Source organism: Danio aesculapii, chromosome 4 (genome assembly GCF_903798145.1).
Source record: "Danio aesculapii chromosome 4, fDanAes4.1, whole genome shotgun sequence".
Lineage (NCBI taxonomy): Eukaryota > Metazoa > Chordata > Actinopteri > Cypriniformes > Danionidae > Danio > Danio aesculapii.
In genome coordinates, this window is record NC_079438.1 from 43,838,763 (window position 1) to 43,861,164 (window position 22,402).

The 22,402-nt window shown below is 37.0% G+C and overlaps 1 protein-coding gene across 2 annotated transcripts in view; it reads left to right on the forward strand.

Annotated features, from left to right (window-relative positions):
* Positions 1-22,086, forward strand: part of chchd3a (coiled-coil-helix-coiled-coil-helix domain containing 3a) — a 94,956-nt gene extending 72,870 nt beyond the window's left edge. For both annotated transcript variants that reach the window (XM_056455756.1, XM_056455757.1), the window contains 3 exons: positions 20-90; positions 12,134-12,269; positions 21,479-22,086. In XM_056455756.1, the coding sequence (XP_056311731.1) occupies positions 20-90; positions 12,134-12,269; positions 21,479-21,502 (231 nt within the window). In that variant the 3' untranslated portion in view covers positions 21,503-22,086. The remainder of the gene's footprint in view (positions 1-19; positions 91-12,133; positions 12,270-21,478) is intronic.
* Positions 22,087-22,402: the final 316 nt, after the last annotated feature.

Sequence of the window (22,402 nt, forward strand, 5' to 3'; positions counted from 1 at the left end):
TCTCTTTCCCATGCTTTAGAGTTCCCAGTTCTACAAAGTAACCAATGAGAACTATCACAAGGCAGCAGATGAGGTCAACACCAAGTTCAAGTGAGTTGATTTCACTGTTATAGCTATGCAAGTCTATGTAATTTTTATGCAACAGGTTATTTTATATTTACATAGGTTATTTATTAGTAATTTTTGTGTTGTTTTATGTTTTTATTTAATTTAATTTTATTTCATTGTGATAATGAGCTTTTTATTTATAAAGCATTTCAGTTCCTAGTTATTTAAGCACATAGAACTGGAATTGTGCCTTATAAGGTTTAATAAATAAGTTATAATTCTGTTGTTATTTATGTTATGTCCAGGGATGGCAGTATTTATAGTACATGTATGTCAAATATGTATTTAAAATGCAAAATAGTATTTTGTTATTTGGGTTTGATAGGGTTTATGAAAATGGCTCAATATTTTGTATCAAAACACTTTAGTGTCCTGTATTTTTGTAGTTTCAAAATGCGGCCTCTGATTGGTGCCTTCTCAGTTATTTGACTAGGGTGGAGATCAGAACAGAAAATTGGTTAAAACTGATTAAATGTGTTGCTTAAAACTGATATTTTCTTATATGATTCTACTCTGTTTGTATAATCATGCAAACACTTGTTTGTCGAGCAAGTGGTTTGACCGTTTCTGTGGTTTAATATTCCTAGAGACAGACAGATGGCAGGGGTATATTCGGAGCATGTCAACAACCATATATATATATATATATATATATATATATATATATATATATATATATATATATATATATATATATATATATATATAATGGCAGTATAGTGAAATAGATATTTAAATTATAGTTATGTTATGTTATGTTATGTTATGTTATGTTATGTTATGTTATGTTATGTTATGTTATGTTATGTTATGTTATGTTATGTTATGTTATGTTATGTTACGGGTTTTTTTTTATGAACACCTACTCATGTAGAGGTGAACGAGGTGGCAGAGAAGCTGACTTAAACTTGCTCAGAGAAAAGCTGGGTCTATCAAACGGTGTTTACTGGACTAAGTCAGTTTAATAGTAAAGGGACTGGTCAAATAGTCCTATGGATGGAAGGTCTATGAAGACATTTCATTCCCTTGTGAAAGTATTTTTTACAATTTTCAAAATACAGAAATATAATATTTTATTTTGATACTTGTTGTGACTGCTGTATTTGGTAGTTTATGTTGATACATTTTAAAATGAGGGATTTGGTATTATAATATCTTAAAATAAATTTCAACCCTGGTTATGTATCTAAACCAGGGCTATTCAATTGGCGGCCCACAGGCCGAACTTGGTCCGCTAAGCAATTTGTTCCGGCCCTCCATATAGTGTGACCAAGACATCAAAAATAAATAAAACGGCCGCTATAGTTATGAAGTGACGTGTGTCTGTTCAGTACAGCACGAGCTGCACATGAAAGCTACACAGAGCATGAGCCACCTGACATTAAGCGAGTGAGTGGCACGAGCAGCCAAAAACATTTGGATACTTAAGCTTAAAGGCTTCTCAACGCTGCGTTCCTGTTACACGGAACGAAACTGCTGCAACTAAACAAAGTTATGACACCTGTGTGCTAGTTTAAAGTTCCGAGCTTATACACCAAGGCTAATACGCACACACACTGGATTAACTATAGCAGCGGGCTGTTCACATATCACATCTTTTCCGCGCGCAAGTTCGTTATTTCCAATATTAGAATATATGCCAATATGCATGCTGAAGCGGAGCGATGCACTCGCACCTTTCAGACTCACCAAGTAGAAAGCATCTCATGCCATAGCGGCCTTGGATGGCATTCAGTGCAATCTAAACAAAAGATATGTTAGACGAATTAGTACAAATTATTAAAATGCTTATGTATGTATGAACGCAGATGATAACAGCAGTTAATTTTACTTACCTAATATAAAGCTTAAATTTACATTAGACATGATAACCTTGAAATCATGATTACTCTTTAGACTATATAATTGTACAACCAAAATCTATAATCGCTGCATCCATAATGGTATTCAGTTCAAAACATAACATATGAATGTGTCTGAATGTAGAAGAAGCCTACTTAAGCAATGCACTGCTTTTGTTGTGCTTTGAAATACATTTGAATGTTTGTAAAAAAAAAGCCACATTGGACAATGCAGTGATGTTATGTAGCTCTAAAATACAATATATTAAAATTTTTATGTAGAAAAATACAACGTGGGTGTCTTAAGGAGCAAAAATACAACATATGGGCTCTTATATGCTGTTGTGTCATCACTCATATTGCAAGTCATATCTCTCCGGCCCCTCATTTGGGATGTTTTCCATGAAATGGCCCCCATGACGAACTAATTGAGTAGCCCTGATCTAAACCATAACTTGCTGTCTTCTGATGAACACAACGGTAGGTAGAAGAAAAGAACTGAATTTCCTTTTTGTTCAGTTTCTCCCACAGTTGTTTCCTTTATCTTTTGCGACAAACTTCTGCAAAGTCTTGTCATGAATGTGAAGTCTCGGCTATTAGGCTACTGGAAAGCTGGAAACATGTAACTGAAGAGCTCTACAATTACAGGACATTTTGGCTCCATATGTCTTAATGTGGCCTATTAGCCCCAATAGTAATGCATGTTGGTAAAGGGGAAGTGAAGGGAGGCCAGCCTGTTTCAGGACTGGCCTGCGCTCTCAAATCGCATTAGGCTGTCATTATCCCTCTTCCTCAGTGCCAACACAGGGATCATCGTCTCTTTAGAAATGTCAGAAATTGATTTGTGGTGTCCAGTGGGGCAGAATCGGAGTCGGGAGGGGGGAGGTTGCGCGGCTAATGCTAAATTACATTAAGAAATGCATTAAAATAGCATTAGCCTGACATGGTTCTTCGCACAGGCCTGGGCCGGGGTGTCATGTGACCAGCGAGGCCGCCGAGGATTCTCTGATTGGCTGATTGCATTAGAGATGTGCATTAGCAGCGCTGTGATTGGATTACGGAGTGGAGGGAGGAGGGTTTTCTGCATGTAATGAAATGTCTTCAGGGTCTGATGTTACTTGAGGAAAGATGCAAGCATTACTGACTGCAGGAATAATGAAGTTTAACCATGTGTGCGTGAGAATGGAGGAAATAAACTGAAATTCTTCATATTGTAAGAATGATTGGCCACAAGTGTGTGTTTAGCTACTATATATATAAAAAACATCTAGTCTATCGCTATTGATTTTCCCAAATGGATATTACAACAATATTTACCCTCTAAAGCCCCACTGAAAACAGGTGATTAGATCATATCAGGAATTGGATTGCATAATAAGAATGAAGTATACTTTGTCTGAGGCTTTTGATTTCCTGAAAGTTGAAACTGCCCTAGAGATTGGGGTCTGCATTTGCATAACTGATGGAATTAACATAAGTTTGATGTGATAATCTTTTACTTGAAGTTGTAAATGGTCGTCTCTTCATTCTTTTAGCAACTGAAAGCTTTTGATGTGTATGTGGGTTTGGCTCTCTGGAAAATCAGTTTGGGGTCAAATGGTGTAATTGCTTTGCAATGCTTATGCGTCTGTGTAATAACATCTGATTTACAGTCTGATTAACAGGATTTTAAGCATGAGCCTTAACTGACATTCTTTGTTGGTCATTGCATTGCATTCGTATTAACCAGTGCCCTCTGATTTAAGGGTTAGGACTACACTTATTTGTGACTTCCTGTGACCCGTGACACATTAAATATTCTGACTAGTTGTGGCATAAAAACAAGCGAGAAGGTCATCGTTTTAGAGACAAATTTGAAGATTGAAGATACATCAAGTATAGATTTTTTGCTCAAACTCGAAATTGGCACACACCTGAAGCAGCGGACAGCTATTGCTTCCAGTGCCCAGGGTAGGGGTCTTGCTCAAGGGCACCTCAGGTGGGTATCAAATATGGAGAGAGTGCAGTTCATTTTCTCCCTCCACTTTAATTTCCTGCAATTACCTGGAATCGAACTAGCACTGGGTTACCAGTCCAACTCACTAGTCATTAGGCTACAACTGCCCCTTGTTATCCGACAGACCCAGTATTAAAATATGAAAGTTGCTAAAGTTTTCGTCACAACTTCTTCATGGAATGGATTCAACAAGATGGCAAAAATGCAGAAACATATGCCTGGATATATTGGTCCATATTGACATGATGGGATCAGATTTGTTGGCTGCACATCCATGATGTGAATCTCTGGTTCCACATATCCCAATGGGCTCAGAGTCCATTTGAATATAATTCTTGTTACATTCAAGATACTAGTTTGAGTGTTTCATTATTTAGCTGGGAATAGCTTGGTCGTCTTATCGGAATGGGCATGGTCAGCAACAATACTGGCTTTGGCCTTTGCCTAGTTGGTACTAAGAAGCCCCAAAGTATGTCAAAAAGTGATATTAAATCCCCACACCATTACACAACCAGCATATCCTTTACACCAAATTCTTTCCCCGTACCATCCAAATGTTGCAGCAGAAATTGAGACGCATCAGACCAGACTCATTTTTCCCCAGTCTTCTATATTCCAATTGCGGTGAGCCTCTGGGAATTGTAAGCTCACTTTTTTCTTCTTATCTAACACAAGTGTCACCATTATGGCTTTCTGCTTCTGTCACTAGTGGGTTTTTCTGCCACTTCGAGGTTTAAAGTGTTGTGTGTTCAGAGAAGTGTTGTGTGTTCAGAGATGCTCCTCTTATTTAAATCACCTTTCTTACCCTTTCTGATGCTCAGTTTGTACCACAGCAGATCTTTTTACCATGTCAACAGGCCTAAATGCATTGAGTTGCAACAGAATACCTTATAAAATGGCTAGTGAATATAAACATTTATGTAATTTTGAAAATGTAAACGATTATGTTGGATGTCAACATGTATTTTGTGGTGCATGGTTACATTCATAACTGTTACTAGGCCAAACAGAACTTACAATTTGAATAATCAGCCAAGCTATTTGGTGATGAGTGGAATACTTGGCATATGGTTGTTGTTTTTTCATAGCATCAGCATATGGTTTAATTAAAATTAGACTAGGACAGAATGGGATTTGAAGTTAATTCAAGATTTATATATTAAGGCTGCGTTTGCAATTTAAAAATAGAGGTTAGGGTATGAACAAATGGGGTAAAAAGGCAAGTATTAGGGGAAGTGACAAAATTAAATGTCTTTGCAAAATAAGTGTGACATTTTATATGCCTCTTTTGTACTTTTATGGTGGCTGTAAATTGTCAGGACACATCTGAAAATGTGTGCTACAGATAGATAAAACATAACAATTTTACCCAATCCAAATTTTTGGAAGTGTAAGCTTTGGAAGTAGTGTGTAAACATGATTAACACAATGTGAGGATGATTTATTTGTTAACGTGCGAAAAATTGAGATGAAAATTTTTGGAGGTTAAAAATTGTGAGTGAGGGTAAGAAACTGGGCTATAACTAGAGTTGGGTTTAACCATGTTGATCAGTGCTTGCCTGCTCACACACACTAAACATCTGCTCCACACAGGCTTATGCACAAACACACAGCCTGTCAAGCTACGCATCCTCGGATGCTGGAAGAATTTCAGATAAATGGTGGAGAGGAGGAGTGTGATGCTGTCTCCAGCCACCTGTCAGCACTAACCTTTGCTTCATCGCTGTGATGCTGTGTTTAAGCATGCACTCCGTGTGTTTGTCTTGTGTCCCCAGGGGGGCTGCCGTACTCTGTCACACCGGAGCAGTTTCATAGGGTTGACCTCTTTCTAGGTTCTACTATCTTCTGTTCTCTGAATGGGTTTAGATGTTTCTGTTCACCCAGTTTAGTCGCCTATTAACTTGTCCTGTTTGGGTCAAAGGGCACTTGTTGGAATTAGTGTTTCAATGCTCTGCACCACTGTTCCGTATAACTACCAGTGCAATGTTATTGTTTACATTGTTTACGCGTAAATTACATTAAGTTCATCCCTAGCACCTGCATTTCCATACACGTATAAAGGTTATTTCTGACACTGCTTGTGACTGTGTTGGAATTCACTCACGTCTTCTTGGAAAAGCCCCATCATACACAGCGAGGTCTTTGACTATAATGGGCTGCTCTTTAAAAGAAATAACTCCTCTTAAAAGGCCATGAAGTTTGACTGCCTATTGAAGCACAGCTTGACCTGTCTCCAACAGCACAATTACAGCTATTACATCGAAATATAAGTGAACACCAGTAGACCAGCCATAATATTTAATCTAAGCATTCTTTTTTAAAAAGAGGTAAGTCCACGGCTTCACAGCAAAAGAATATCAACACAGAGTAAATGGCCTTCTCACTCAACAAGACGAGTTCCACACAAACACACACACACACACACAGTTACGGCTACTGCTGTCACAGGTTATCAAACCCTCATCGTCTTAAAAGTGTCTCTCAAGCTTCAGCCAAACCACTCGTAGCTCTGTTACATCTTTACCGCGGCTGGGATTACCTATATATCATTCTCTTATCTTCCCTCCCACCCCTTCATCTTTTCGTTTGTCTTTCCTTGCCTTTCTCACCCTGGTGTCTAACCTCTGCTTGTCTTCTTTTTTCCAAAAAGAAAAGAAGAAAAGTATTTCTCTACTATTCCTTCCATCACAGTAGGTAATGGGACGATGCGAGTACTGTGTGCCGCTGATGGATCGCATTTTAAAAATGCCGAAAATGAGCTCTTATCATTTTTCTTCGTAACTGCTTCATTTGTTTTGATTTCTGTCCGCCTGTCACACACACCGTCAGTTCCTAAATGAACATACATGTGGTTTTTTCAGAAGTGGACGCTTAACCTCTTCACCCCGCTAGACTGCGAGTGCTCATAATGATGACGGATAGTCACATGTCTGTTAAGAGAGAGATCTGAGTTCATCTGAGACCCACTGTAAGACACCAGACTTAACTACGCCACGCCGGCGGGACCATATTTCATTAGTCTTGATTTAGGGGAATTAAGAGCATTTGAGAAATGCATGCTAGTATTTTAATAAGCTGAATGCAGGAAGGTTGTCTTTGTGCCTTTTGTCTAAAATTCTCTACAGACCGGCACACCTATAGTACTGTAAGTCCTTCATGCACTGGTGTAGGTTGAACCAGCACCAATGGGATCATTTTGAGCATTTCTTTCCGTCCTTTCTCTGTCTTTCATTCCGAATTGCTCTCTATTCTTACTTCTTCCGTGATAAAGCATCTCATATCTGTGCGTCTCTCTCAGCTCTCGGTGTCACAGTCGTCCGAGCGCCTTCTCGCTGTGATTTATGACCCACATCTACTTCTTTTCTTCCAAAAACCATTTCAGCTGGACGGAGGGATTTACGCCGAGACATAAATAAATATATACACGCCTATGATATTATAGAGCTGTCCTGCTTTTTTGATGTCTGATCTGTGGATAGAGAGAGAGAGAGATTGGGGAAAAGAGAGAGAGATGGTGAAGGTGCCATTCACATGCGTTGATGTGTGGATATTTTATTCACTAAGCAGTTGATGGTTAAAAGAGGACAGGGTTTGAATAACAAACCTAGTGTCGTTTGTAAAGATGTAGTGTTCCAGAAATCACAGATTTGGGGAAAAGCTTCTCTTACTATGACTGAAAGGGTCATCCATTTGGTTTTCATCTGGACAACCTGTTGTCGGAGAGTTTCAGTCATTTGTAGAATGATTCACCATCTTGTAAAATCAATGAAAACTGGAAAGATATGCAGCCAGTTAACCGGGATTGTCAATAATTAAGGAATTTACCACCACCGGGGGACATTAACACCAATAACTGGGAGAAACTTCAATATTTTCATAATTTTTCTTTTTTAAATAACTGCTTTTCAAATTATTTACACTTCAAATAGGACTAAATTACCTTGAAATGTAGAAAATTGTATGTTGTTCTCTAAGGCTTCGTTATCACAAAACAAGAAAAATACTTTTCCTTGCATTTTGAAAAGGTTTCACATCAACACAACAACATTTTTAAAAAACATCCACGTTTTAACACATCAACTAAAATTGCCAAACACTATATTACATATACCAGGCCAGTATTTGACGCTGCCATCGATGTATAATTTGCCATATGTATAAGATGGACATACTCTTTTGGTAAACACTTGAGCAACAACATTACCTCTGCAGATTAGTCTGGCTGCAGATTTGCACTTGCACTTTCAGGCTTGCACTCTCAACACCTGTGCCCGCTTGCATGAAAGTCCTTTAGTAATTTAACTAAGGGATTTCATTAAGATCATTGCAACAAACTTCTTATCTGTTACTCTTACCTTAGTTCCTTTTTCTAAGCGTATCACTGTAGTTTCTTTTATTTTTTTTGTTCTTGCAACCCAACTTTTATTAAGCGTACCCTTAACCTTCAAACTGAGGGATTTTTGGAAGGACTTTCATGCAAACGAGTCCTGCACTGTCCTGCCACATCGATTGTAAATGATGTCACTTGCAGAGGAAGCGTGGTTCCCTGAGAGTGCAAGCCCGAGAGTTCAAGCCTGAAAGTGCAAGTTCAAATCTGCAGCCAGACCCTTCTTGGAGGCTGGAGAATGCTGGACGTCCATCGTGGAGAAGCTGCAGGTGTGAGTAGGTCACCAGCGGGTGTTCAGGCTGGCCCACAGGATCGCCTGTCACTGGGTCTTTCTGGGTCTCATGATATCCACTCTTCCATGACCACCACAGCATCTGCTCAGGATACAGCCTGGTCCAGTATTATAGAGACTTCTAGAAGTCCTATATGCTTGGCATCATCTTTTCGTATGAGTTGTCTATAAGGTCCTCCATTGTTGGCATCTCTTCACAGGTCTTGGGTCACATCAAAGGTGCTGCACAATTTCTAGATTTCCTCTTTTGTTTCATTTCAATCTCTTTCATTTCAAGTTGTTTACTTGGACACAACCACAGGGGCATTTTCAAAAACGTCCACTTTTTGTTTTAAAATGTATGCATTTTCAGTCTTAAAAATGGGATTTTCATGTAAACGGACAGTCAAAATATATAAAATGTTTCATAATTTTGGCTGAAAACATTGTGTAATTTTGATCTCCATTGTATAAAACTAAATATAATTAATAGAGAAGTTTTAATGAGTTAATATTCAACCTATTTTTATATATTTGATGGTCGTAGAAGCAGTCTAGAAGGGCATGATGTGCAATAAACAGCAGCTGTGTGTATTTGAGTGGACGAATTGAGGAGAGGAGAGGGAGATACAGAAGAGATGGATAAGAAGAGAGAAAAGGGTGAATCCCCCAGTCCTTCCGGGAACCCAAAGAGTTGTGATGGTGACTGACAGCGGGCGTCCATTCACTCCTTCATTCATCTGCCCTTCAGAGCAGCTAATATGAATGACAGCACGGATTAAACCTCGTCTGATCTAAAAAGAGAGCAGGATAACATCTCCCTCCCTCCCAATCCTTTCTTTGCTTTTTGCTGTCCCAAAGGTCACCCCTGTCAAATGAAGAGTTTGTGTGTGTCTTCTAATCCTCCAAGGACAGAGGTGATGTTTCATTGGGCCTCAGATTTCATGGGAACCGGGTGGTCTTTGTCAATATGCCCGCCTTGACCCTCTGTATCTTTTCCCAAAATGATATTTGGTGGAAAGTTTTGCGATCTTGGGTGATGGATGAGTTTTTGATAGTGATCTGCAAGGTCTTGTCAAATCCAACAGGAAACTCAATGCTGTCTGCCTCAGATTTTGGGGTATTTTGGGCAATGTTTGCGAAGGCATTTTGAATAGGCACATTCCAGTTGAGCACACATGTTTCTTACTAATTGTCAACATAGTGACCATAGTTTCTTCCACAATAATATTGCACTTGCATACAGATATTGCTGGTGTTGGTATTGGTATTGGAATGTGCTTTTAGCAATGCCAAAAGAAAATTTGAAAAACAAGAACATTTTAGAGAGATCAGAAGTGGAAGCTATTTTAAAATCAATCAGTCAATCAGTCTCAGTAAGCATTTTTTGATTATTAATAATTCTGATAGATCCTTGTTTTGTTGTTTATGTATTTTCTTTAGATGAAGGTTTGTGTGTACACTTGTCTTATATCCCAGCGGGGACCTTAACCTAAATGCACAAACACTCATGGGGGCTCATTTGCCAAATTTAGGTCATACAAAATACTAAAAGTAATTTGAAAATTGTTAAAATGCTGATTGTTTTCCAAGTGTTGGGTTTAGGGGTGGGGGACTGAATATACTGTCAGTACAGTGTTGTTACAATCCTTGGAAATATGTCTAGGGATTTAAAAGGAATAACATTGAGATGACCAAAGGAATAAACTAATGGTAAAATGTGGCAACCACAAGTTAGCACCACAAAAGATTTATTGCTCCCCCAAACCATATATTTACAATATGTACAAACACAAATAATACAATAATACATTTAAATAATCAAGTCAGTTGGAAGAGGGAACTGAAAGTTGCGCTAGAAAATCAAAGAAAGAGGGAAATATGACAAAAATATTCCCATTATCTCCATCCAGTCCTCTAAATAAGAAAATAACTATATGAAAAGAAAAAGTCTGATGAGCCCTAAACTTACACTTACTAAAAACAAAAAAATATCAAATTAACGCACTTCATTAAACTAGTATACCTAAACAACCAACTGTTGAAAAGATAATTAATGGGATCTTTTCACGATCAAAATTTGCAACAGGTCAGTCCTGCAAGAGTTGGGTTTAGGGGTAGGTTTAGTGTAGGAGCATATAATAAGCAGTTTTAAGAGTATAACATAATAATAAATCAGCAAAACCATGCGTGTGTGTGTATTTGTGTCAGTGAGGGAGGATTTCGTCGCTTGACAATCTAAACACTACAGAAACAAAATGAAGGGCGTGCTCACACTAGGTACAGTTGCCTTGAACTGTGTCGAAGAATAATTGTCCCGTCCCCTGTCCCCGGACGGCCTGCACTCACTCTGCATTTTGCCTTCCGAGCCGGAGCATGCTTTCTTTATCGATGATGCAACTGTTCAGTTTAACAGGAAGATAAGTGTTCTCGCTCAGCACAGTGGAGATTGCTTTAGTTATATCATTTTAGTTGTTTGGGATACATTGACCGGCAGTCAAATATTTTGCCAAACATAAAAGTCAACGTGCTGCATGTATTAGGAGGTTTGCTGAAGGAGCAGCCAACGTGCAGTGAGAGGGTTTTTGTCTTTAATAAACTACGACAGTTTGCTTTCATTGAAAACTAAGAATGATTAATAAATGAATATGAAACAGTCCCTTAAGTGATGTCGTGTCTTCAGTTTCGGCCTCAAGTGCAGGCCAAAGCTCAACCGAACTGTGCTTTGGAACATCTCTTCCAACCGGGCCAGGGCCGGCCAACTGAACCATTCCTAGACCCAATTCGGAACACTCACACTTGTCAAACAAACCAGCAACGTGCCTGGGAATGGTTCAGATAGTATAGTGTGAGTGCACCCTAGTACTGTTGGTGGATTTACTTAGCTGTACTTGGGGGACTCATTTGTCACCAGAAGTTAACCAAATCTGATAAAATATGGGTCATCACAAGTCGAATAGAGTTTGGATTTGTTCATTCCATACATCCGTCAATTCATCCATATGGTGTTATTTACTAATTAATAATTAATTCTATTAATTAGCATTATTGTTATTATTGTAACTTGTATTTTTGCGTTGTTTTTATTGTATGTCTGCAGCAGTATGGTGATGCCCATAACAAATTTCCTGTTAAGGACAATAAAGTTTACTACTACTACTTATTTCTTTGTTTATGTTAAGTTTTTGGTGTTCAGGATGTTCTGCCTGTACAGTTGATGTATGTCTTGAAGTAGCCTCTCTTTAGACCTATCGCACTGTGATTCAACACGCAATTATCCTGCAAACTAATTCTGCACCAATCAATTCCGCCATTGATCAGTGATCGATCTGATGTTTACTTTTAAAAACACAGCAAGAGTATCATTTAACAGCTCTTTGTCACTGCCACGAGATGAGTTTATTAAAAATGGAAAATGTAATTATGATGGATGACCACATTCATTTGCTAAATTTATCTGTCCTCTGACTGTTTTTTCTCTCTCCTTCCCTTCCCTTGTATTTTTTGTTCTCTCTCTCTTTCTCTCTCAGGCGATATGAAATTAGTCCAGTGTGTACCGACCTTCAGGGGCAGATTCTGAAGTGCTACAGAGAAAATGCTGGGAAAACTCTGCTGTGCTCCAACATCGCCTCTCAGTACCTGCAGTGTGTCAACAATGCTAAACAGGTAATGGTGTGAGGGTGTCTGTGTTTTTGCATAACACGAGTGGCTAGTTGTAGTTTAGTTGAATCAGATCAAAATTAGCATGATGCTCGTTGTATTTTTAACTTTGATTATTAATTAATTAATTAAAATTATTAATTAATGTGAAAAAAAGGGAAAAAATGGACATTAAACTAACATATTTCCATACCCACTAAAGGTCAGTGACATGTGCAAATGATCAAATGAATATTATTACTATTATTGTTTTTGATGATGGTGATTATGTTGTTGTTGTTGTTGTTGTTTTTATTATTTATTTATGTGTTTAATTGATTCATTAATTTTGCTTATTAATAGAATTTTAATTAAATCTTAATTATTAAATAATAATAGTAGCAGTAGCAGTAATAGAAGTAGAAGTAGTTACATTATAAGCATATGTTAAAATATCTCTATAATATTTTTAAGTTGTTATTAGATTTATTAATATTTTAAACATTTTATTATATTTTTATGTTTACATACATTTACAGAAATAATACTTATGGCTGTTTTTATTTGCTTAAAGCAAAAAAATTCCTTTTGGGGGAAATCTATAGGGAAAAGACTTTTTAAAAATGCCTTTCCTTTTTAATAACAGATTTAAAAATCATTTTCATTGCACACTTGGAAACAAGTTTGCCCTTTTCAATTGCACATTACAAGTGACTTTGCACTTGCAAAGACGGAGTTCACAGTGAAACATGCATCACATTACAGACTGTACTGAATTTATATATTTCATGCAAAATGTAACTTCTTAAGTATTATTACAATTAACAAATCCAATGAGTAACACTATTATAGTACATACAGTGGGGGAAATATGTATTCAACATATATTTCTAAAGGTGCTGTTGACTTGAAAATTTTACCTGATGTTGGTAACAACCAAAGAAATCCATATATGCAAAGAAAACAAATCTAATAAGTTTACAAATAAAGTTATGTGTAATAAAATGAAATGACACAGGGAAAAGTATTGAACACATGAATAAAAGGTGTAGAAAGGCAGTGAAAGGCCTGACAGCAGTTGAAATCTCTCAGTAGTTATTCAGCAACCCGCTGCCTTTCATCAGTGTACATTAATATTAGCTGCTTCAGTCCAACATCTACATTAGCGGGATGATGACGATGAAACCAGGGTGGACATTTCAGCAAGACAATGAGCCAAAACACAGCCAATGAATCTCTTAAATGCTTTCGGAGAAAGAAAATAAAGCTGTAGAATGGCCCAACCAATCACCTGACTTGAATCCAATAGAAAATACAAAATAAAGGTCAGATTTGATCGACGAGACCCACAGAACCATCAAGATGTTTACACTCTGTTGAAGTCAGGGAAAGAAATCACACCTGAGCAATGCATTCAACTTCACTTTCCATATGAGAGGCCTCTTTAAGCCGTCATCACCAAAAGAGCCATTTATATAAACTATTAAACATATTTCAGAAGTACTTTCTTCTTGTGTCCCTCCGTTATTTTTACACCGAACTCATTTTTCAGATTTCTGTTGTTGTTTTATTTCTATGTTTGTGTTGTTGTTGTTTTTTTTATCAGAATCTGGTTCAATTCCATGTCAACAGCTCCTTTAGAAATATCATTCCCAGAAAAAAATACATATTTTATCCACTGTATATTTACCAAATCTAGTGTTTACTCTCATTTGGTGCTGAGCGGGTGTTAAATTCAGGCTCTGCATTAAAGTCAGAACTTTGCCACTTTTGCCCATAGATCCTGTGGTGTGCGTTAAATCGCATTCATGTGTGCGGTTTGTTTTGTTCGTTTTACCACTTTCCAGCAACCCTACCATACGAATTAGCATCTACAACTGCTCTTTAGCCCACAGCATTAAGATCCAGTAAAACAGCCTTTCCATCCTCTGCAAGCCCTGTAATAACACACTCTCTGCTTGACCCGCACCTCCATTTGCAAATGGAAACTTCTGCCTAGTGTTCTCTCACTTTCCGCTTGGCTACAGGCGCCACTAAGTTCACTTGAAATTGTAGGCTCAGACGAAAAGAGTCATTTCCATAATACCAGCTGACAGCTGCTGTTCTTGGTGTGAGCCTAAGTGTGTGTTAAATGAAGTAAGTAGGAACGGGGATGTGTCATTTAAATAGTGCAGTCCCACAATCCCCCTCTGCAGCATCCCTGCTCCCGAATCTGCATTGCAAGGATGGAAATGGGCAGACCCTTACCGAAAATCTCCTCTACGCACACTCCAGCAGTTCCACGCAAACACAATTTATATTCAGATGGGATTGTTCCATTAGGTTCTTACAAAGGCAGTTTTGGAGGCTTGTTTTTTTTCATATAACTTGAGAAGACTTGGCTTTTTGTGTGTGCGTGTGTTATCCTGCTACTTTTTTATATTACTTTTAAATACTTGACATTTGTTTTTATACAGGTTTTGTTAATTTGTGTTTTCTTCTTTTGCATTTTTCAAGATTTGCTTGTTAGAATACTTGGCATATTTGTTAATCGTTGTTTTTTTTATTTGGTAACACTTTACAATAAGGTTGTATTAGTTAATGCATTTACTAACATGAACAAACAATGGACAATCCATTTACTACAGTATTTGTTCATGTTAGTTAGCGTTAGTTAATAAAAAGTTGTTCATTGTTAGTTCATGTCAACTCATGGTGCATTAACTCATTTTAACAAGCATGAATTTGTATTTTATTAATGCATTAGTATATGTTGAATTATGATTAATAAATGCTGTACAAGTTGTTCAAACGTAGTTCATGTTTGTAAACACATTAACTAATGAACATTATTGTAAAGTGTGACTTTTTTTGTATCTGTGTTTTGTTGATTTTTGTTTTGTTTTGATTTTACTTCACTTGTTTTGTTTTGATTTTTACTTGTTTTGTGTTTTGTTAATTTCTGAAGATTAAAATTTTTCAAATAAGTTTTTTAGAACACTGCATATTTGTTGTTCACTGTTTTTGGGGTTTTTTGTATTAGTGTTTCGTTGGTTTTAATTTTGTGAGTTTTGTCTATTCTTTGTTTTGTAAATTTAGTTTTTGGTCTGGTTTTGTTCATTTTTGTTTTGTGATTTTATTTATTTTTTATTTTATTTCAGAGCACTTCTACATTTTGTTTTTGGTCGGTTTCGTTGAAATTTGTTTTGTGTTTTGCTTATTTTTATTTTATTTCAGAAGACTTTTTATTTTTGTTTTTGTTCTGAATTTGTAGATTTTAGTTTTGTGTTTTTTTTTTTTTTTTCAGAAGATTTAAATTTTTTTGTTAAGTTGATTTTCGTTTTGTGTATTTTTTTTATTTGTCTTCAGATTACCTCTTTTTGTTTTTGTTTATTTTTCGTTTGTTTGTTTTCATATTTCTTAAGAATAATTATTTGTCTGGTTTTGTTGATTCGTGTTTTTTTCATTAACTCCAGACCACATCTTATTTTTGTTTTTGCTCTGCTTTGTTGATTTGTATTTACTTTTGTTTGTTTTCATCTCTATATTCCATTAATTAAGTTCAGCTCTAAATTGTAGGCTCAGATGAAAAAACAATTTCCATAATATCGGCTGACAGCTGCTGTTATTCTTTTGAGTCAAAGTGTGTGTTAAAGAAAGCTAATGGGAATGGGAAAGTGTAATTTACATGGCGTCATCCTACAATCCAAAGCCATCCTGCTTCCAAATCTGCATTTTAAGAATGGAAATGTGGCAAAAGTGGACCAAAACTTTCAGGAAAAATCTCCCCCGCAATTCCATGCAAACACAATTTATATTCAGATGGGATCGTTCCATTAGACTTTTACAACGGCAGTGTTTGGGAGGCGCAAGCGAGTGAGTGTTGCCCTCTGGGGTATTAGTTTAAAGCAGCGCTGCGAATTCTGCAGCACTTAAGCAATACATCATGTAAATAAAGAGATGTTTTATTCATTGTTGTGTATGCGCCAAATTTACCTGTAGCTTCTTTAGTATCTCTAATGTTTCCCCGTTTTCTTGTTTGCGTATATGCATGCTCTTCCTGGTAAATTTAATATGGATGCCTGTGATGGCATGAGGTATTTCATGATTTTATTTACTCTGCTGTGAGGAGCAGAGGTTAGCTGTGTAATAAACTCTTATTAGTCACACAGGAATACCCACAAATAATAACAGCCAGATAACAAAATAGCTAAACTGCTATTTTGTGCTCTGGGTTTGTGTGAGAATGAGAAATGCCACTTGTTAATTCGCAGGTACAGTATGTCTAAAATATTAGCGTTTTTAAAAATATTTCCTAATGTATTTTTTCTTCTTTATTTTGCCATTTTTGTTTTTGTTCTGGTTTTACAGATTTTAACTTTGGCTTGTTTTTTAAGTAATGATAAAAATATTAGTAATTGTTGTTCTTATTACTTCAGAAAACTTGGCATTTTTTGTTTTTGTTTGTTTTCAAATTACTTCAGAAAAGTTGCACTGACAAAAATATGACAAAAAGTCATGAAATCCAATGTTTACTATGTCTACTAGAACAAATGCCTGCGAGTCTACTATATTAGTCAGTTTAAGTAATTTAGGTTAAAATGACTAGAAATTTTCATTTGATTCAGCTCAACAATATAAAACATATTTTTTTACAGTGTGGGATTTGTTTCCATTATGTTGTTTTGTGGGTTTGGTTAGTTTTCATTTTACATCAGAACTTTCCCTTTCTCGTTTTTTGTTGTTTTTGTTTTGCTTTAATAATCTATTACCCAATATACTTCCCAACAGAAATAGGTTTTGTGTATATTGTATTCATATCAGAACCCAGTCTTTTTATCTCTACATTCAATTCAGACTTTATACTCATAACTCTTCTAAAATATAATTTCTCTGCATGAGCTGTAGATTCAGCAGTGATATACTGTAGCAGTATTACTGAAGCTGAAAAACGGTCCAGGCAACACTACTAGATCTTAAGGCACTGTTTTTCAGCTGATTTTTGGATGCAGATTTAATATTGTGCATCAAATGATAATCTAAAATATTTAGCAAATTGCAAAAAAAGTTTATTATAGTAAAGTACTTACTAATTGTGCATTGAAATTTTATAATACTGGACTATCACAAACTGCATAGGTGAGCTAAAATATGCAACTATAAGTTAATATGCATATGTAATGTCGTCTTGGCTTTAAACTTGATCTTGTTTATTTATGATAATGTGAGCTTTTTTACATTTCCTTATTTCCATCTAATTTGACTAATAGTCTAACAAGTCATTAACAAGTACTTTGCAACAAAAAAGACACTGTTAGTTTAAGTGATCACCACACATAGGTTCTCCCCCAATCCCCATCATTCTGACTGCCATCTATCACCACTCCAGATTTCCATGTCTGATATGTTGTCCAGTCCCTGCCTTGTCTGTCTGGATCTGGAAGTCCCTCAGGATACGTTTTGAGAGAACAAGGGCCCGATAACACTGTATATTTGTATAAACAAGTCTTATTGAAAGAATCTAGATAAAATGTCTCTAATCAGTGGTGGCCATAGCTAAAGAGCCGAACAGGAATGAATTCCCTCGATGCAGCCTGACTAGCGGAGAGCCTAACGACAGTGATCGGTCATGGCGTTGGCTTTGTGAACGTAATTACTCCATGGTTTTATCTCCTTGGACTGATAATATTTTGGCTGTGACCTTCTTCTCCTCCTTCCATCACTTTGTAAAGCGTTGACTGCGGTACAGCCCCGAGCCGATAGTGCCCTGAGCCCAGAGATAAAGCACAACACCCTCTTCCTCCCAAAGCACCATGAATACTACTTTATCACCCGCAATCTCTCATTCGCTCTTTCTTATTCTTAACGCGTGGTCAGACTCTCTCTCTCTCTCTCTCTCTCTTTCTTTTCTTCTCTCAACTGTTGTCCAGTCTTCCGGCGTAAGAGTTTTGGACTGCAGCATCTGTTTGTGCCGAGGCGTATTTTTCAGCGGCTCAAACTTGTGTCCTTCAGAGGTTTGGGACAAATGTCACCACCTGTTCGAGTGGTTCTGTCTACTCTAGAACTTTCCGGTTATTTGCAGCATTATAAAAACGTGCTTGTGCAAAGCGTGCTCAGTGTGTTAGAGCGGCACAGAAATGTATTGTTTTTTTGTTGGGCTGTAAAGGGACTTATTAAACTTTGTTATTGCAAGTTGTACGATTTACTTCTGTAGCTCACCAATTTAACTAATTTAATGAATTATGTTCTCCCTGGTTTTTTCAATGCAATTAAAGTCTGACAAAAAGCAAAATTGGAAAATTGTATTGTATGATTATTTATATATTCTACTAAGTATTTATGTTTTAGGCCTTTTTTCATTTTGGTTGTTTTGTTTTGCTTATTTGTCACATTTTCACTTTATATATAAATATATTTCAAGAGTTCACACTTAGATATTGCTTGATTATAATATCATTTTTTATAGCTGTCCTGGGAGAGAACCCTGAGCTCGGAGATAATTGAGCCTAGGGCTCCCGCCTGGTCAATGAGCATGTAAGGGGGTATGAGATCAGGTAGTTCTCGAGAGCTCTCATTGGTAAAGGAAGAAAGGGGGAGATGGGGTGGATAGGAGGATTCTTCAAAAACGAAGAAGAGGGAGTAATGCTAGTTGGGCTATTTATAATGAGTTTGAAATGATCCAATTGGTTTACTAATGATTACAGATGAGAGACTAGCCCCGATCAATCATATGACGTGCTCCTCTCGAAATTCGTTCATATATATATATATATATATATATACTGTATATATATATATATATACTGTATATATATATATATATATATATATATATATTAGGCATGTGCCGGTATCACATTTTCATGCTGCGATTAATTGATTGAGCTTTATCACGGTATACGGTATTATCACGATATTGTAATTTTACTAGAGAAACAGGTAAAAAAACACAAAAAACTTCAGTTTCGTCAACTTAGTAACTTTAATAACTTTTTAATTAACTAAAAGTACTTCAAACATTTAAATACAATCAAATATAAATAAAACAATACACAATATAAAAGTAAACTTGAGCAATTATATCAAAGTGAATGTGCAAAGGGAAACCGTCTTCGATCAGCAATCGTGGAATGAACTGCCAACTATTCCAGCATGTTTTATGCAGCAGATGCCTTTCCAGCCACAACCCAATATTGGAAATCACCCATACACACTCATTCACACACACTCATACACTACAGTCAATTTAGCTTATTCAATACACTATTCACTCAGCCTATATTCAATAATAAACATAACAAAAACTGCCTGCTAATGCATGGGTAAATCTTCAAAGGGAACAGTGTTACATTTTAACCTTTCACCTCATCCTGCTTGCTGTTTCACTATCTAAACAATGAAAACATAATATAAGTCAAATTTGATTCATTTTGATATTATGATTAACAGACACTAAACAGCCTCGTGTAGCTGCATATTTTTATGAGCATCATCTTCACACTGCATATTTATAACAAAACAGGGCTTAAATATAACTGTCTCCTTTCATTTCCATTGAAAAGAATGAACTTTACCCTGTCTCTTTTGCAGAATATCAGTTTTAATAACCAATAATGGCCATTATAACAGTATAACGTACATTAAATTTAAACGATAAAGGTAAGCAATCAGTCAATGTGCAGAATCAGTGTATGTAGTAACATAAATTAATATATTAGCTTATCTTTGCACTCAGCCAAAACAGTTAACTGAGAACAAGTGATTCAAAAGACATAAGAATTGTTAGACAGAGACAACAAGATGAATTCAATATCACGTTTAACAACTATAGTGAGGTGAGATCATCCAGCAGATGAACTGTCTGACATGCACTATCCTCTCACCTGGGGTTTATGCTCACCCGCTGAACTAGTGGCTGCAGCTCTGGGCAGAGAGTGTGTGGTCACGTGATTTGCGTTTTTAGCCGTGTACTAGAATGAACAGAGAACTTTTCAGAATCGCTAAATGAAACGCCGGTGTATTTCCCGCGATTTCTCTGCGCCTCCCTTGCGTTTCTTCTCTCTGACTCTCGACTATTTTGACAAATACACACAGACGACGCACGCTCACACGGAGTCCAAAATAGGAGTTTGTGATTGGGCCAGCCCAATGTCAATACCGAAAAGAGCCAATGGGCTGCAGTGTCACATGGGCCGGCCCGGTCTGTCTGTCCGGGAAAAAAAGCATCTACTTTCAGAGTCACAGATCACAGCAGCGTCAATCAATAAGGCAGAAAAAAACGATTGGCTGCTAAGCCTTTTATGGGCCGATCAAATCATAAGACGATGATCAGCCCGGCCCAAAAAGTACGTCGGCCCACCGGGAAAGTGCCCGGTTTGCCAGATGGCCAGTCCGCCCCTGCGTGTGAGGACCCTGCATGCACACAGGGCTTCTACATGTGGGGATTGTTTACATCAGAGTGCGCATCAGTTCTGCGCAGCATATACGCAGTGTTTCTTCAAGCGGTTGATGGAAAATAAGCTAATGCGCGTTCTAAGAATATAAATTCGGATCTATTATTTTTCACGGTATTTTGAAGTGCCCGCGATAACAATATCGTGCATATTCATTACCGTGATTTATCGCATTACCGAATACCGGCACAAGTCTAATATATATATATATATATATATATATATATATATATATATATATATATATATATATATATATATATATATATATATATATATGTATGTATATATATATATATATATATATGTATGTATATATATATATGTATGTATGTATGTGTATATATATATATATATATATATATATATATGTATAAAATGTGAGTTCAAACAAGAACATATCTGTTTTGTTGCCCCTCCAAACCTCTCTATTGCTCTTTCGTTTTTTACAGTCTTCACGACAGACCGTGACGCCCATCTATTATCTCCACCTCACCTTCTTTCCTATACTCTCTTTCTCTCTCTCTCTCCATCTCTCCTTCTTCTCTCACTCCAGGGATTCTTATTTCCTGTTATCGAGTGCAGTAGCCTGAGAGAGATGCGTATTGACAAGAAGAAAGAGCTGCATGTTTATGTTTGGTTGTATTGGGGCTTTTTGTTTCCACTGTGGTTTTCAGTGCGGTTCAAGAATATGCTCAAATGCATTCTCTCCTTTCCTCGCATATTTTGCATGCAGATGCTGTGGAAATGCTTTCTCTTTTCTCCCACAGTTACACACATTTTGTCTCTTTGTCTTTTCTCTAGGAGAAGTTGAGGACTGGAGGTTAAGTCACGGAGCAGGAAAAGAGGAAGACCTGTTTGTATCTGTGATCTCACCGTTTATCGACTGTTGCCAATGAAAGACGCCACCCGGAGACACACCTGAGCAGAATCTGCAGTGAATTGAGAGATAAACCCTTGAACCTTCCTTTGCTTTCCTATACCTTTTCCCCTCCACTTTCCTCCTTCCTGTTACAAAGTAAAAGGTAAAAGGACAGAATCAGTAAGCAGCGATCGTAGGTTGAACTCGAGCGTTCTGAGCACCCGAACCAGAAAACACACGCTTTCTTTTGGTTCACAAATGATAGCACACAGAGAAAAAAGGCGAACTAGACACCAAATATTGCTCGCACTAGGCCCATCCATTAAGGTGGTTTAAGAGTTGGTTAGTTACTGTAGCGTCACTTATCCAGTCGTCTACCTGTGATCCACCCTGCTAACCCACCATCACACTCTCCATTGCTCTAGTCACATCTTAGTTGTGTTTTTGCGTGATGTTCGTTATCGGTTTTTGTTGTGTCATTCACATGAGGAATCAGGTTTGAGATCCTGATTTGCGTTAAGAATAAAACGTTCAAAACCCGAGCAACTTCTGAATGTGTCCTATTGTTTTTTTTTTAATAGTAGGGCATGTATAATATAGATTGATGCACTGACTAATCAAATGAATCACGCAGATTCTTATAAAGTAAGTGCTTTTCATGTTGCAAGCGAATTTGAGGTTTTAATTTAGACATTTTTACACACTTTTTTCTTTAAACGTGTCATGGCAGATCAGGGGTGTGTTTCCTAAACAACGACATAACTCGTGGCAGAACTATCATAGTACAATGCATCGTTTGGGAAAAGAATGATGTTGTCTGAGAATGAGAATGTCTTTTGTGTTCAACAGGTGTGAAATAAGGGAAG